Source organism: Balaenoptera physalus (assembly GCF_965194825.1).
Source record: "Balaenoptera physalus genome assembly, chromosome: 19".
In the NCBI taxonomy this organism is placed as follows: Eukaryota; Metazoa; Chordata; class Mammalia; order Artiodactyla; family Balaenopteridae; genus Balaenoptera; species Balaenoptera physalus.
Window position 1 is genome coordinate 40,186,066 of NC_138900.1, and position 14,127 is coordinate 40,200,192.

The window sequence follows — 14,127 nt, forward strand, 5'->3', positions numbered from 1 at the left end:
TCCAGTCTGGCTGAGAGCGTGCGGAGGGCAGCCAGGTCCTGCGGCTGCAGGCTCCCGGAGGGAGCTGGGGCTTTATTCGGAGAGTGATGGAAGTCTTGGAGGGTTTTAAGCAGAGAGGTGACATGGTCCAATTTGTGTTTTTAAAAGCTCACTCCAGCCCCTGTGGGGACAAGGGGAGGTTAGACTAAGGAGAGGCAGCAGGGAGGCTGGCGAGGAGGTGGCTCTCATCCATGCGGGAAGGACCGAGCCACGGTGGCAGCGCTGGGCCCGCTTCCTGAGCGCCAGCCTCTCGCTGGGCACGCGAAGCGCCGGTCTGCAGGAGGCCTGCGCGAGCGTGGTCCCCGCTTCCGCTCCAGACACAGCGCCCTGGGCATACCTGGCAGGGAGAGGATCTGGACAGTGACAAAGCCCGTGCTCAGCCTGCTCCCTCCCACCGTCTGTCCCTAGAACAGAACCTCATCACAGTCACACGAGCCCAGAGCATCAGCACAGCACTGCAGTTTGCCTGCAGTGTTTATTCTTGTCGTGTGAAAACTAGTTTCCATCGGAGGGGCTGGAGAGCTGCGTGTGTGCCGCAGGGTGGCCATGCCAAGTCAGGGAGGGATGAGCGAATCCGTGACCCGGCGAGGGGAACGGGGAATAGGGATGTCCAAAATGGACATCTTGCCGGGTGGCTGATGCTGGAAGGCGGGCCTGGGTGAACTTCAGATGTGCCAGTGGAAATAAGATCTGACCACACCTTGTAGGACTGTATCATGATGTGTCGTGAGCACATGAGGAAACTGAGGCACAGAGAGCTGAGGATAAGGACCAACTCAGGCAAGATCTGAGCGATATGGAGCGTTTGTCCATTCGTTGATTTATACACTTACCTTTTTTTTTATCCAACAAATATAAACTGAGTGCCTCCTATGGACCGGTCACTGTGCTTAGGCTGGTGATACAGAATGAACAAGACAGATAATGAACAAAGTCAAGTTTTGGATAAGTGACCAGAAAGTAGCTTCCTAGTGGCCAAAGCAGTGAGGGAAACCTGAGCAATTACAAGCTCCATTGTAGCCGCAAGATGCTGATATGTCAATTGCTCAGGAGAAGCCCAGGTTTTCCTGGCAAAATGAATGGGATGCCTGTGTCCACTGTGATTTGTTGCTGATCCGACAGGGGCAGCTTGGACCTGTGTGTATCTCACAGGTAAAGATGGACCAAAGCAGAGAATGACTTCAAAGACAAACTAAACACACCTACAAGAGACTCCTTTTTCACACATTTCCTGCATTCTTTTTTTTTTTTTTAATTTTATTTTATTTTATTTGTTTATTATTTTTGGCTGCGTTGGGTCTTCGTTGCTATACGCAGGCTTTCTCTACTTGCGGTGAGCAGGGGCTACTCTTCTTTGGGGTGTGTGGGCTTCTCATTGCGGTGGCTTCTCTTGTTGTGGAGCACGGGCTCTAGACAGGCGGGCTTCAGTAGTTGCGGTGCGTGGGCTCAGTAGTTGTGGCTTACGGGCTCTAGAGCACAGGCTCAGCAGTTGTGGCACACAGGCTTAGTTGCTCCGTGGCATGTGGGATCTTCGCGGACCAGGGCTTGAACCTGTGTTCCCTGCATTGGCAGGCAGATTCTTAACCACTGCGCCACCAGTGAAGTCCCTTCCTGCATTCTTTCTCCAAGCTTTTGCCCATGTCATCCCCACTGCCACCCCACCCCACACACACTCCTTTTCTTCCATCTTTACCCACATCTTGAGGGTCAGGTGGTGACGCCTCCCCAGGGTGGAGTGGCGTAGCAGATGGCTGTCCCCTCTCTGACCCCCAATGCTGTCCCCTCAGACTGCGAGGAGCTGCTGCCGCCGTTGCCAACCCCCATGGCCTACATGCCGGGTGGAGGTGCCCCAGCACCGGGGGTGGCCCCCGTGGGCTCCCAGTACTGCGTGTGCAAGGTGGAGCTGTCAGTGAGTGGCCAGAACCTGCTGGACCGGGACGTCACCTCTAAGTCCGACCCCTTCTGTGTCCTCTTCACAGAGAATGATGGCAGGTGGAGCGAGGTGAGGCCCCTCTGTGTGCAGCTGCAATGGGTGGAGGGAGGGTGGCTCGGTCACTGGGGAGGGGCTCTCACTGGATCCCAGGGACCTGGGGTCAGGCCCTTGGAAGTACTTGCAGTGTGGGCCGAGGGTTACTTAGAAGATTGTTATTCTGAAAATCAAATTTTATTTAAAATGTTTATAACAGTACTTAAAATAATTATATTTGTGTTTATTATAATTCATAGATTTATATTTATATAATTTTAAATTTAGTGTTTTGCAGTATTTTAAGTTACTATAATATATAGTTAAAACCTTAGAGTTTTGCAAAATGCTTGCTTTCATTTTTAAAATAACTTTGCCCTCTTATTCCTAAATGAGCACAGTCAGTGAGGAGCAAAGAGAGAAATAGGGAACTTAGGCTTTGGTCCCAGAGCTGGCCCAAGACCCAGCTCTGTCACTCCCTGCTGTGTGGCCTTGGGCAGGTGGCTATCCCTCTCTGAGCCTGTCTCCTCATCTGTGAAATGAGGATATTTTTCCCTCCTACCTTGGAGAGTCCCAGAGCTGGGGATGTTGATGGTGCTACAGCCAAGGACTTCTGAGCTGGAAGACTTTGGCCTGAGGGCTGGGGAAAGATGCAGCTTAAGGAAGGATATTGAGAAATCCAAACTGTTAAGACTTTCAACGTTTAAAAATGGCTTTGTTTCCTATTCCGAAAGGGGTCTATATTCATTGCAGTAAATTTAGAAAATCCAGGTAGACCTAGAGAAGAAAATCAAAATGGTTGGGAACCCGCCTGTCAGGGAGAACCAACTGTTAATGGTTTGGTATCCAGCCTTCCAGATAGTTTTACATGCATATAAATTTTCCAAAATATGTTTCTATTTTTCATAGTTATTTAATGAGGCCTCGGTGGGCGTCCCACAGAACATACTGTGGTTTACAAAGAGTTTCCACAGATGTTGGCTCCTTCTTATGATGCCAAGGAAATGGGCTGGGATTGTTGACCCATTTTACAGAGGAGAACTGGGGCCCAGAGCGGGGAGGGACTTACCTGTCTCACCCAGCACGTTGGTGGTACAGCCAGAAGTGGGAGGTGGGGCATGAGGTCAGCCGAGGATTGCTGGGGGAAGCCCCAGGCCTGAGGCCAGCATGTCCAGAGTCCCCTCTGACAGGTCTCCGGAACTCCCCCTGCCCCCGCCCCGCCCCTCGGGGAGTGATGTCCTACCCCACTGCACCCACCCCCACTCATGGCATGCCCCCCACCCTCCGTGACAATCTCCCTCCCACCCAGGCCAGACACCCTGTCTAAAAATAGCCCAGGGCCAAGACCTCTTCCGTCCCTGCTGCTCTCTGGCCCTTGGAAATGGGATGGGTGGGAGGAAAAATCAACACAGCCCAGGCTCCAAAATAGACTGTCACCCAGACTCCGCGGTTTGGGGCCTCAGTGCAGAGAGGCCGGGAGGCGGGGTTCCTGTCCCAGCCCCACCAGAGATACACAGTGCAAGGCCCTGTCCTTCCCCAGGCCTCGGTCTCCACAGTAGGTGGGGGGTGGGGGCCGCTCGGTTCCTGGTTTTGACATTCCAGGGTTTGAGGAAGGTACAAACACCTGCCTCCGGGAAGATGGGGAGCCCCTGACCTCACCTCCCCCTAAGTACCCCTCCTTCTCTCTGTTTCTTCTCTCAGCTTCCATGTAAAATGTGGTTTGAAAAAAGAGTTCTCCCCAAATAAAAAGGATGAATGCCACAGATGTCAAATCCTTTCATTTTACAGAAGGGAAAACTGAGGTCCAGATGGGAAAAGGGACTCCCTCTGTCACTTAACCTAGGCAGGGACAGGGTCCGACCTCTTACCTTGGAACCTGGGTATGGAGTCAGGACCAGTGTGTTAAAAGTGTGAATGGTAGAGTCAGGACTGGGTTCAAATCTTGGCCCTGCCCTCTAGCTGTTCAACCTTGGGTGAGTCACTTAACCTCTCTGTGCTTCAGTGTCCTTATCTGTGAGCTGGGAGTAATGATTGTTTCAGCCACCCGGGTAACTGGCCATGAGTGCCTGGCACAGAATTGGGTGTTCAGCAAGTAAGCACCATGATTCCCTGTAGCCCAAGAAGGGTTGAACCAGCTACCTGACTCTGACACCTGTTTCCCTGCCCCCTGCCAGTATGACAGGACAGAAACTGCAGTCAACAACCTCAACCCCGCCTTCTCCAAGAAGTTCGTCCTTGACTACCACTTTGAGGAGGTGCAGAAGCTCAAGTTTGCCCTGTTCGACCAGGACAAGTCCAGCACGCAGCTCGAGGAGCACGATTTCCTGGGCCAGTTCTCCTGCAGCTTGGGCACGGTGAGCCGGGCTCCTCCAGGAGGGTGGGGTCAGTGCAGTGCCACCATAAGTCACCTGGCTCCCAAGGATGGGGCAGCCCCCTGGAGAGTCTGCTGCTGCCTGCTTTCCCTGGTCCCATTTTCCCGCCTGGCTCCCAAGGTGGCATCACAAATGCAGACAGCCTTGGGGGCCAGCAGGCACAGAAAGGGGGAAGTAGGCAGGTGGGGTTGGGGCCAGGCTGAAGTGTTCCCCTCGGAAGACACTGAACACAGTGCCATACAGGAGTGGGGCGCCCTGTGGCCAGAGCTTCTCAGTGGTAGAAGTAAGCAAGTGTGGTCTTGACTTCCTGGGATGGGAGCATCTGACCAGCCACCAAGACACCCATGATAGTCCCACTTGATGGCTGGCTCACTGTGTGACCTTGGGCATCTTCCTTTCCCTCTCTGGGCCACATTTCCCCCTCCAGCTCACTCCTTGCTGAGCTTATGGAGGTTGCAGGGCTAAGAGCTCCTGATACAAGTTCCGATCACTGTTAATGGCTGTGTGCCCTAGGGCAAGCCCCACACCCTTCTGAGCCTCACTTGCTCCATATTTTACTTGGGGATAGCGATGACCTCTCTGCCCAGTCTATAGGGATGGTGGGTGAATAAGATGGAAAATGCTTCGAGAGGTTCTAGAGGAGACTGAAATGCCCTGGGCCTTCCAGGAGATGATGTTCAATGAAAAAAGCAAGGGCCCAGCAGTTACGTAAGAAGTGGGGTGTGTCTCTCAGGGTCCCCGCCATGTGTCTACACCCTCAAAGGGTAACGGAGGAGAGAGCTTTAGGACCAGTGGGCAGGGGCAGGAACTGACAAGGGGTGAGGAAACCTTTACAGGGCTGACACCTGCCAGAAGCCCGGCCACCCCTAGCCTGGAGGGAGGGGCGGGGCAGGAAGTGGTGTTGCCAGGTCCTGGGGAGAGCTGTGGCCACCACGGGGAGGCCTCTGGACTGGAGCCAGGCCGATGATGAGCAGCAAAGCTTCCGCCAAGGCTCAGCCCAGCCCTTCTCCCCTCCTGCTCTCCTGGCTCCTGCTGGCACCCCCGTTGGCTGAACCCCGAGAAGCTGTAAGACAGGGGAGCCAGGTGATGCAGTCCACAGTGGCATAGAGAAGGTGGAGAAGGGCAGAGAGTGGACCTAGGGAGAAAAACTAGCACAGGGAGACTAGGAACATGCTCACATTGGCACAAAGAAACACTGGCCTTTTCCCCAAGAAACAGAACCGTGGTGGCACATGGAGGGTGTGGGAATGGGGTGTACAGAGACGGGTGGGAGGGAGATTTACAATGTGTTCCACTTGTCCTTTCTATATTGTATTGATCCTTGAACACTGTGTGAATGTATTCACTATTCAAAGCAATGAAAATACATAGGAGGAGTCAGGGTTTGATCCTCTCCATCAGGGATCACACCCTGAGGGAGGGTGGGGGTCTCTGGAAGACTCTGGGGGAGGCAGTTATGCGGGGAGGCAGTTAGCCGCAGTTACGCGGCTAACCTCTCTTCGGTAGTCTCCAGAATGTGAGCCTTACAAGAGCCTTTTCCTGGGGACATCCTGTCAGCAGAATCCGACTGCTGGGATTCTATCCCAGCTGTGGGACTTCAGGCAAGTGTCTTAACCTCTCTGGGCCTCAGTCTCCTCAGCTGCCCGGTGGGGTTAGCAGTGGTTGCTGTCTGCCTCCCACGGCGGGGATCACGCAGGGGGAGGTTTAGCCAGCGCCTGGCATGGAGCATCGTGCTGTGAGCAGTTCCTGTTGAGGATTTTTCCTCCCTGGGTCTCCTCCCCAGCCCTCAGAGTGAGCGCCTCTCCTCTCTCCCTCCAGATCGTCTCCAGCAAGAAGATCACTCAGCCTCTGCTGCTGATGAATGACAAGCCTGCGGGGAAGGGCTTGATTACGGTACCAGCCCCCCTCCCCGCTCTCTGCAGGCCCCCCACACACTGCCCACTGCCCTCCCCCATCAATGGGCCACTTCACTGGCAGATAATCACCAGCTTTGTTTGGAGTAAAAAGGCCCAACTTACAACTTAGCAACAGGTCTCTTAGCAACGGGCTCCTGGCTCCACATATGATGCGTTGGGGCTGCCAAACTGGGGAGTGGGGGGCACTGCCAGGGGTCCCCACGGTGGCTCCCCAGGCAGGGGCGCTACTACTCCTCCCTGGAGGCTTCCAGAGCCCTCCCTGCATCCACTCCCGGCACTGGCCCCTTGGGCATCTTTCAGGCGTTTCAGGAGCGCCTTGCCCATCGGAACTCTGCTTGTGGCTGCAATGCGCAATGATTCCTCTGATGCGCAGTGATCCCTGCGAAGCACAGTGATTCTTGCGATGCGCAGGCCCTTTGAGCGGCTGAGCTCTTCAGTCATTAGACCCCCAGAAGGCAGGGAAACCTGGTTTTACAGATGAGGGAACTGAAACCCAGAGAGGAAGTGCCCTTGGGCGGTTCAGCTAGTGAGGTTCGCTCCGGGATTGTCCCTCTTCAGAGCCTGTGTGACGCCAGGGGTTCTGCAGGGAGGCGGGCTGTACCTGTGTGTGTTCACACGGCATTACTCCCCTGCCCTGGAGCCTTCCTGGCTCCCCGCTGCCTGTGGAGCCATGCATTCCAGGCTGGGAGGGACCCAGCAGTCTCAGCTATTTTTTACCCCGTTCATGTCCATGGCCTGGGTTCAAGGCAAACTGAATTCTTAGCATACCCTGCACTTACCCCAGGCCCTCATCCACTGTTCCTGCCACCTGGAATGTCCCCTCCCAGCCTCCCCCACCTCTTGGGGTTCAAAACCTCCCCATCTAAATGCCTCCACAAGCCAGCTGCCCTCCACATGGAAGCCAGCCCAGAAGGACCCCACCCAGCGGGTATGCCATCCTCCAGCATTTCCAGCAGTTTGCCTCCAGACCTGGGTTCCGTCCTCTTGTGAAATGGGGGCAGTAATAGGGCCTACCCTATGGGGTTGTTGAGCAAGTCTCAGCTGGAGGGGAGGAAGGGGAGAAGAGGCCTCTAGCCTGGCCTCCGTCTGTGGTTCTCAGGGTCAAATAGCTCGTTAGGTGTCCCAGAGGTGTGGGAGCAGAGGAAGTCCTAGCCGAGGGAGGACCCAGCCCACTTGGGTTGCTGTTGGCCAGAGGGCCTTCCCTGCCACTCTGGGGAGGGGGAGGGGGAGAGGCCAGAGAGGGCAGATGGCAGCCTCGAGGTCATCCAGGTGGTGCATCACTGGCCGGCCTGGGGCAGAGGGCCATGGCTGATGGGGAGGGCATGGAGGATAGATGAGTGGTGTGAGCTGACGAGACAGCAGAGGGAGCTCGGGTGGTCCCTTCCCTGCCCTGGGCCTCAGTTTCCCTGGCTGCACAGTGAAGTTGTTAGAATTTCCGACGCCTTGGTATTTTGAGGTGGTTGTGTGTGCTCCCTGGATCTGCAGTGGGGACATGAGAGGGTCTGTCAGGCTGCTCGCTGGCCCAGAACGTCTCCCTAGGGCTCAAGACCACCCTCCATGTTTGGTCCCTGCTTCATCTCCCCCCCACCATCTCATGGCCCATCTCTTGAGCCACATTGGGGTCACTTTCTGATTCCTCATATCCAGAAGAGTTATTACCCCCATCTTCCAGAAGATGGAAACTGAGGTTTGAGGAAGACGAGAGACTTGTCCCAGGTCACCTGGCACTACTCTTCCCCACCACTCCCCTCCCAGCCCTGGAGAATTGACTCCTGGGGCAACCTATGTCCACCCTGCCTGAACGGAGGCCAGAGGGAGTCTCAGGACAGACCCCAACCCCCGACGTTCCTCTGGCCTTACAGATTGCTGCCCAGGAGCTTTCAGACAACCGGGTCATCACGCTGAGCCTGGTGGGCAGGAAGCTGGATAAGAAGGTGAGGCAGGCAGGGGAGGGGGCTCTCCATCAAGGAGCAGCAGCCCTCCCCCAGCCCTGGGGTTGTGTGGCCTGGGACTTCTGGCCACCACCTTCACTGCCCCTCCAGGGACAAGTCCACAGCACACGGCCCTACTGCCACCCCAAATTAGAACTGCTTCACCACTGAGGTAGTGAGTTTCCTATCACTTAGAGATATTCAAGACATGGCTGGAAACCCACTCGTTGGGGCTCCCCATCCCACGTAGTGTAAATGCTAGGGTCCTTACAGTAACCTACAGGACCCCACCTGATGTGTCCTCAGCTCCCCCCCCCCGCCGACTCCCTGACCTCACCCCTTCCACATTCCCTGCTTTCATTCTGTTTTAGCCAAATCAGCCTCTTCATTGTCCTAGGATTAAACCAGGCACCGTCCTGCCTCAGGACCTTTGCACTTGCTGTCTTTTCTGCCTGGGATGTTCTTTACCCTGAATAGTCTCATGACAGGCCCCTCCCTCACCTCCATGTCACCTCCTAGTGAGGCCTTCCCTGAGATTGCAGTGGTCCCTGATTTCCCGCCCCCTCCTCCTTTATTTGTCTCCTTAACACTAATTGCTGCCTCATGTATATTACTTACTCATTTATTTTATGTCTCCCCCTCTTGAATATAGCCTCTTTAGAGTCCATGTTTTCTTAAATAAATGGAGTTTTAAAGGACTTTTCTGCTAGGATAGTTTCAGTTTTTCAGAATCCCACTAAAATAAATTAAAATCCCATCCTGCTGGGTGCCTCCCTCTGCCCTGGGAACAGTCTCCCTCTTGACGTCCTGCCCCACTGAAGATGCTGGAATTGTAACTTCTACAGGCTCCAGGTCTTAGGGTCTCTGAGCCCAAGCTCTGGTAACCCCAGGATGGGGCGGTTTCTCCTGGGGCTGCTGCTTGGTCCCACGGGGCTGCAACTGCCCTGGGCGTCTGCTGAGCCCTGCAGAGGCTGAGGGGAGAGGGGCCAGGCTGGCTCTGCCCACAGCCCTCACTCCTGACGCCAGGTGTGGGAGGCAGCGGGGCCACACCCCCACCCCATCTGAATCCGGTGGAGTTATGCCTTCCTTCCTCACCCACATCCTCCCGCTTCCTCCAGGACCTCTTTGGGAAGTCAGACCCATTTCTCGAGTTTTATAAACCAGGAGGTGATGGCAAGTGGATGCTGGTCCACAGGACTGAGGTGGGTGTGTGGGGCTCCAGGGGTCTCTGAGCCAGTGGGTCTGTAGTCCGTCCGGCCACACCCGACAGCTCAGGACGGGGCTAGGCAGTCACAGTTCTGCGGTACACAGGAAAACCCAAGCTGGCCCCTAAAGGACTTGTTCCCTCCCCATCACAGGGATGCTCGCTTCCATCCCCAGAGGCATGGCTGTGGGTCTCTCCACCTTGCCACTCCCTGTCCCATTGGGCTGGCCCAACCCCAGAGCTGTACTGGCCCTGGGCCTGAGTTCACCCTTGCCCCTCACTGTCCTGCAGGTGATCAAGTACACGCTGGACCCCGTGTGGAAGCCATTCACTGTGCCATTGGTGTCCCTGTGTGATGGGGACATGGAAAAGCCCATTCAGGTGAGGGGGCTATGAGAACCCTGCTGCCCACCCTACCAGCTCTGGCCTCCTGGTTATCTGAGGCTTCCTGGGGGTGCCTTGGCAAAGCTCTTTCTTATTAAGATGGAAAAAGAACCCTTGTGGGGGGAGGGGCAGGAGACCTGAGTCCTTGTCCCAGGTCTGCCTGACCCTCTGAGTGATCTGGGCAGGGCCCTCGTCTCTGTGATTCCCTTGTCTAAAATGGGAACAGAGTGACTGCTCTTTTTTTCCCGGAGGGCTGTGTGCTGCTAGCTAGGATAATGAATGCAGAATCACCTTGGAAACAACCAAGTGTTGTTGCTGTGATGAAGGTGATGATTACTAGTCTCTGAAAGCCCTAAGTCCTCAGGGGCCGTGTCTGAGAGCAGACGAGGTGGGGTGAGGCCCCGAGACCATGTAGGGATCCCCAGATAGGGCACCAGGAAACTTGGGTTCTAGTTCTGGGTCTGCTACTGCCACTGTGAGACTTTGGGCAAGTGCTTCCCACTCAGGGCCTCAGTTTACCCATCAGTACAATGGGTACAACAATTCCTGCCTTCCTTCTAGGAGTGTCATGGCTGCTAAATTAGAGAGCATAACAAGCTGGGACTTCTGTGCCCATCTCAGGAAAAAAATACCAGTCTAGGGAGGACTCCAGACCATGGCCCATGAGGCCAGGTGGGCCACAACCCAGGATAGATTATCAGCCCAGTGTCACGTGTGGGAGGTGTGCAGCTTCCTGCTCAGAGGGAATGGGCTCCATTACTAGAGTGGGCACCCTTTCTCCTTTTCCCAGCACTCATGGAAGGCTTCCTGCAGGAGGCAGTTCAGTTCAGGAGCTACCGGCATCATCCCAAGCCAGCTAGTCAGATCTGGTGGGGAGAGGGAGCCCCCACCCCCCAAAAAAGACATGGGATTTGCTCAGGGAGCTGAGAGGAGCTGGCGAGTGCCTCCTGTGGGGCAGCTCTGGGGTGACCTCGCTGGACCCACTCCAGGTTATGTGCTATGATTATGACAACGATGGGGGCCATGACTTCATCGGTGAGTTCCAGACCTCGGTGTCACAGATGTGCGAGGCTCATGACGGCATCCCGGTAAGATGTGCACATGTGCGTGACCACAGGACCTCAGCAGGGGATGGGGAAGGGGCACAGGTTTTTGAATCAGGCAGGCTGGGGCTCGGATCCCACCTCTCTGCCTTATGACCTTGAGCAAGACATTTAATCTCTCTGAGCCTCAGTTTCCCCATCTGTCAAGTGGAGGCAGAAGAATAGAGTGGGAATTAAATGAGATTAAACAGGTAAAGTACCTAGTGCATAGTGAGTACTCGGGAGCTGTCTATTTAACTCTGAGAAGCCAGGCTCTGGGTGACAGTTCTGGGTGCATGAGTGGACATGACATGGATGAGTTGTCTGGGGATGGAGGGCAGATGCACATCTTCTGACCTTGGGCAGATATAGCTTGGCATGAGCCCAAGGTGGCAGGAACCATTTCTGGGGGGGCTTCCTGGAGGAGGCATGCTGCCCCTTGGTCAATGCTGTGGAGTAGATTCTGGGGCCCAGGGGAGGGTCAGTCCCCACAGAAACCCCAAGCTGAGCTCCTCTTTCTCCTGTGTTGCCCAGCGGGAGTTTGAGTGTATCAACCCCAAGAAGCAGAAGAAGAAGAAGAACTATAAAAACTCGGGCATCATTATCCTGCGTTCCTGCAAGGTGAGCCAGCGTGGGTGGCATGGGGCACAGTCCCGGTTTGGGGTCACACAGAGATATATTGCTGCAGAAGAGACAGAGCATTGGGTTTGGAGCCAGCAAGGCCTGGGTTCAAATCCTGGTTCTGCCATGTCCTGGCTCTGTGACCTGAGCTTAACCTCTCTGGGCCTCAGTCTCCTCATCTACAGAATGGGAAGGTTAACAAGGTAAAGCATGTAAAGTGTTAGTCTCATATCACATTCCTGTGTGGAAGTCAGGGAGGGCATGAGATGACCTTCCAGGGTCTCCTTGTTGGAGGGTAACTACAGGGAGTTACTGCTTCCCAAGCTTGCCCACTGCATGTTCAGCGTCAGAGGGGGAGAGGATATCACGCCAGGGTGCCCTTTCCTCTGGCAGTGACATTAGTGAGGGCTGAGGTTACTGGCCCGTGGTGTAACTGGGGCCACTGAAGTCCACAAAGACAGTGAAGTTTGCACTGGCAGTGGCCAGGCTGAGGTCAGGGGCCAGGCCCCCCTGGATATCTGGTGGCCACGTATCTGCTGGAATCGGGTAGGACGTTAAGGAAGGCAGCCCAGGCCAGAGCAACAAGAACCCTGGGCCTGAAGGTTCCAAGTCCTGGCACTCTCTACCAGCTGACTGACCCCAGGCCTCAGTTCCCTTGTCTGGAGACTAGGATTTACGTGAGCATTCAGTGAGGTCACAACGTAGCAGTGCCCTGTAGAAGTTAAGCTGGCAGGTTGCAGCATCATGATTTCGGGTCCTTGTTTCTGAAACTTGGGTCATTCACATCCCCCTTCATGATTTCTTCCACCTGCCTTATTATGTTTTGTATTCAGCCCCTCCTCCCCCCATTTTGGTGTCTTTTTTACTTAAATACATTTACTTATTTATTTATTTAGATATTTGGTATTAGAATTTATTTATTTATTTATTTATTTATTTATTTATTTATTTATTTATTTATTTATTTATTTATTTATTTTTGGCTGTGTTGGGTCTTCGTTTCTGTGCGAGGGCTTTCTCTAGTTGCGGCGAGCGGGGGCCACTCTTCATCGCGGTGCGCGGGCCTTTCACTGTCCCGGCCTGTCTTGTTGCGGGGCACAAGCTCCAGTACGTACAGGCTCAGCAGTTGTGGCTCACGGGCCCAGTTGCTCCGCGGCATGTGGGATCTTCCCAGACCAGGGCTCGAACCCGTGTCCCCTGCATTGGCAGACAGATTCTCAACCACTGCGCCACCAGGGAAACCCTTAAATACATTTATTTTGAAAGTAACCTTTCTAACGCCACCAAAATTGGAAGGCCAGTATCCTTTGCCAAAAGGAGGCAAAGACCATCCAAACAAACAATGTTTTAGCAGTTTTATTAATTATTAATTTACAGTAGAAGGCCTTGAGCCAGAGGCCTGGCCTCTCTCTGTTCAAAGTCAAGGTTGGTAAGGGCTAGAGAGGCTTAAGGACCAAATGGCAACAAATTGAGACTTTCTCTGTCATGTAATTGGTAGGTATGATTGACACTGGGCCCTGGGACACTGCCTGGACTTATCATGCGTGTGTGTGTGTGTGTGTGTGTGTGTGTGTGTGTGTGTGTGTGTGTGTGTGTGTGTGTGTGTCCCACCTATTGGTAACCGTTGCTCTGAGTGCTTCGTTATAGAGGGATTTGGGTTTTGTTGTAATCAGATCAGGTCCATCTGCCTTTTTCCGCCTCCTTGACCCCTGTCAGGGCACAGAGCAGCAACTCCCCAAAGGTCGTCTGTGGAGTGTGGCCAAGTGAAGGCGAGCCCTCAGGTACAGAGCACGGGCCCACTCACCCCTCTGATTCCTTCCAGATAAACCGGGACTACTCCTTCCTGGACTACATCCTGGGAGGCTGCCAGCTCATGTTCACTGTAAGGCTCTCCCCCACCCCACCCCACCCCAGTGAGGATCCTCCCTGAGGGCTTGGGCCGTGATTGCAGCAGGAGGGACTTGGGATAAACTTCAGGAAGGATCCTCCCCAGGGCAAGGGGTGTGTCTGGCCCAGAGGAGAGGGTGTAGGTGGATGGGCCTGAGTCAGAGCTTAGCTGCAGGTCAGGGCCTGGCTGCCCAGCCCTCAGAGTGTCACTGCTTACACTTCCTCAGAAGGAAAAAAAGCCAAATTCCTCCCCACTTCCCTTCCTGCCTCATCTGCTGTGCCCTCATCCTTGCTCACTCGGCTCCATCCACACTGATCCTCCCCCAACACGCTAAGCTCTGCTCTGTCTCAGGGCTTTGCATTTGCTGTTCCCACTGCCTGGAATGCTCTTCCCCAGAACCTTCTCTTGGCTGCTGCCCTGCCATCCTGCAGGCTGTGACACAGAGGTCACCTCCCCCGATGCCTCCTGTTCCTCTTGTCACTTCTCCTGTTTTATTATCTTCAGGGCACTTGCCACTCTGAATTTTCTTAAGTATTTTTCACTTGTCCCTGTCCCACTAGCGACTAGTGACTGTGGGTATCCTGAGTGCGGGGCCACTGTTTTGTTTTTTTTCCCCTCCACCCTCGGTGAATCACTCAGTGCCTGGCACATAGCACCTGCTCAGTATATGCTCATTGGAAGAATGAATTGTCACTCTGCTGGTGGCCTGGAGTGTATGCCCCAT

At 54.4% G+C, this 14,127-nt stretch overlaps 1 protein-coding gene across 7 annotated transcripts in view; it reads left to right on the forward strand.

The window, feature by feature from the left end:
* CPNE2 (copine 2) overlaps positions 1 to 14,127 on the forward strand; it is a 55,459-nt gene that overhangs the window by 22,295 nt on the left and 19,037 nt on the right. For 3 of the 7 annotated variants that reach the window (XM_082436988.1, XM_082436989.1, XM_082436993.1), the window contains exons 2-10: positions 1,827 to 2,041; positions 4,180 to 4,359; positions 6,196 to 6,270; positions 8,156 to 8,227; positions 9,343 to 9,426; positions 9,720 to 9,809; positions 10,802 to 10,900; positions 11,429 to 11,515; positions 13,338 to 13,397. In XM_082436988.1, the coding sequence (XP_082293114.1) occupies positions 1,862 to 2,041; positions 4,180 to 4,359; positions 6,196 to 6,270; positions 8,156 to 8,227; positions 9,343 to 9,426; positions 9,720 to 9,809; positions 10,802 to 10,900; positions 11,429 to 11,515; positions 13,338 to 13,397 (927 nt within the window). In that variant the 5' untranslated portion in view covers positions 1,827 to 1,861. The remainder of the gene's footprint in view (positions 1 to 1,826; positions 2,042 to 4,179; positions 4,360 to 6,195; positions 6,271 to 8,155; positions 8,228 to 9,342; positions 9,427 to 9,719; positions 9,810 to 10,801; positions 10,901 to 11,428; positions 11,516 to 13,337; positions 13,398 to 14,127) is intronic. The other 4 variants (XM_082436994.1, XM_082436992.1, XM_082436991.1 and 1 more) reach the window with 4 other exon arrangements.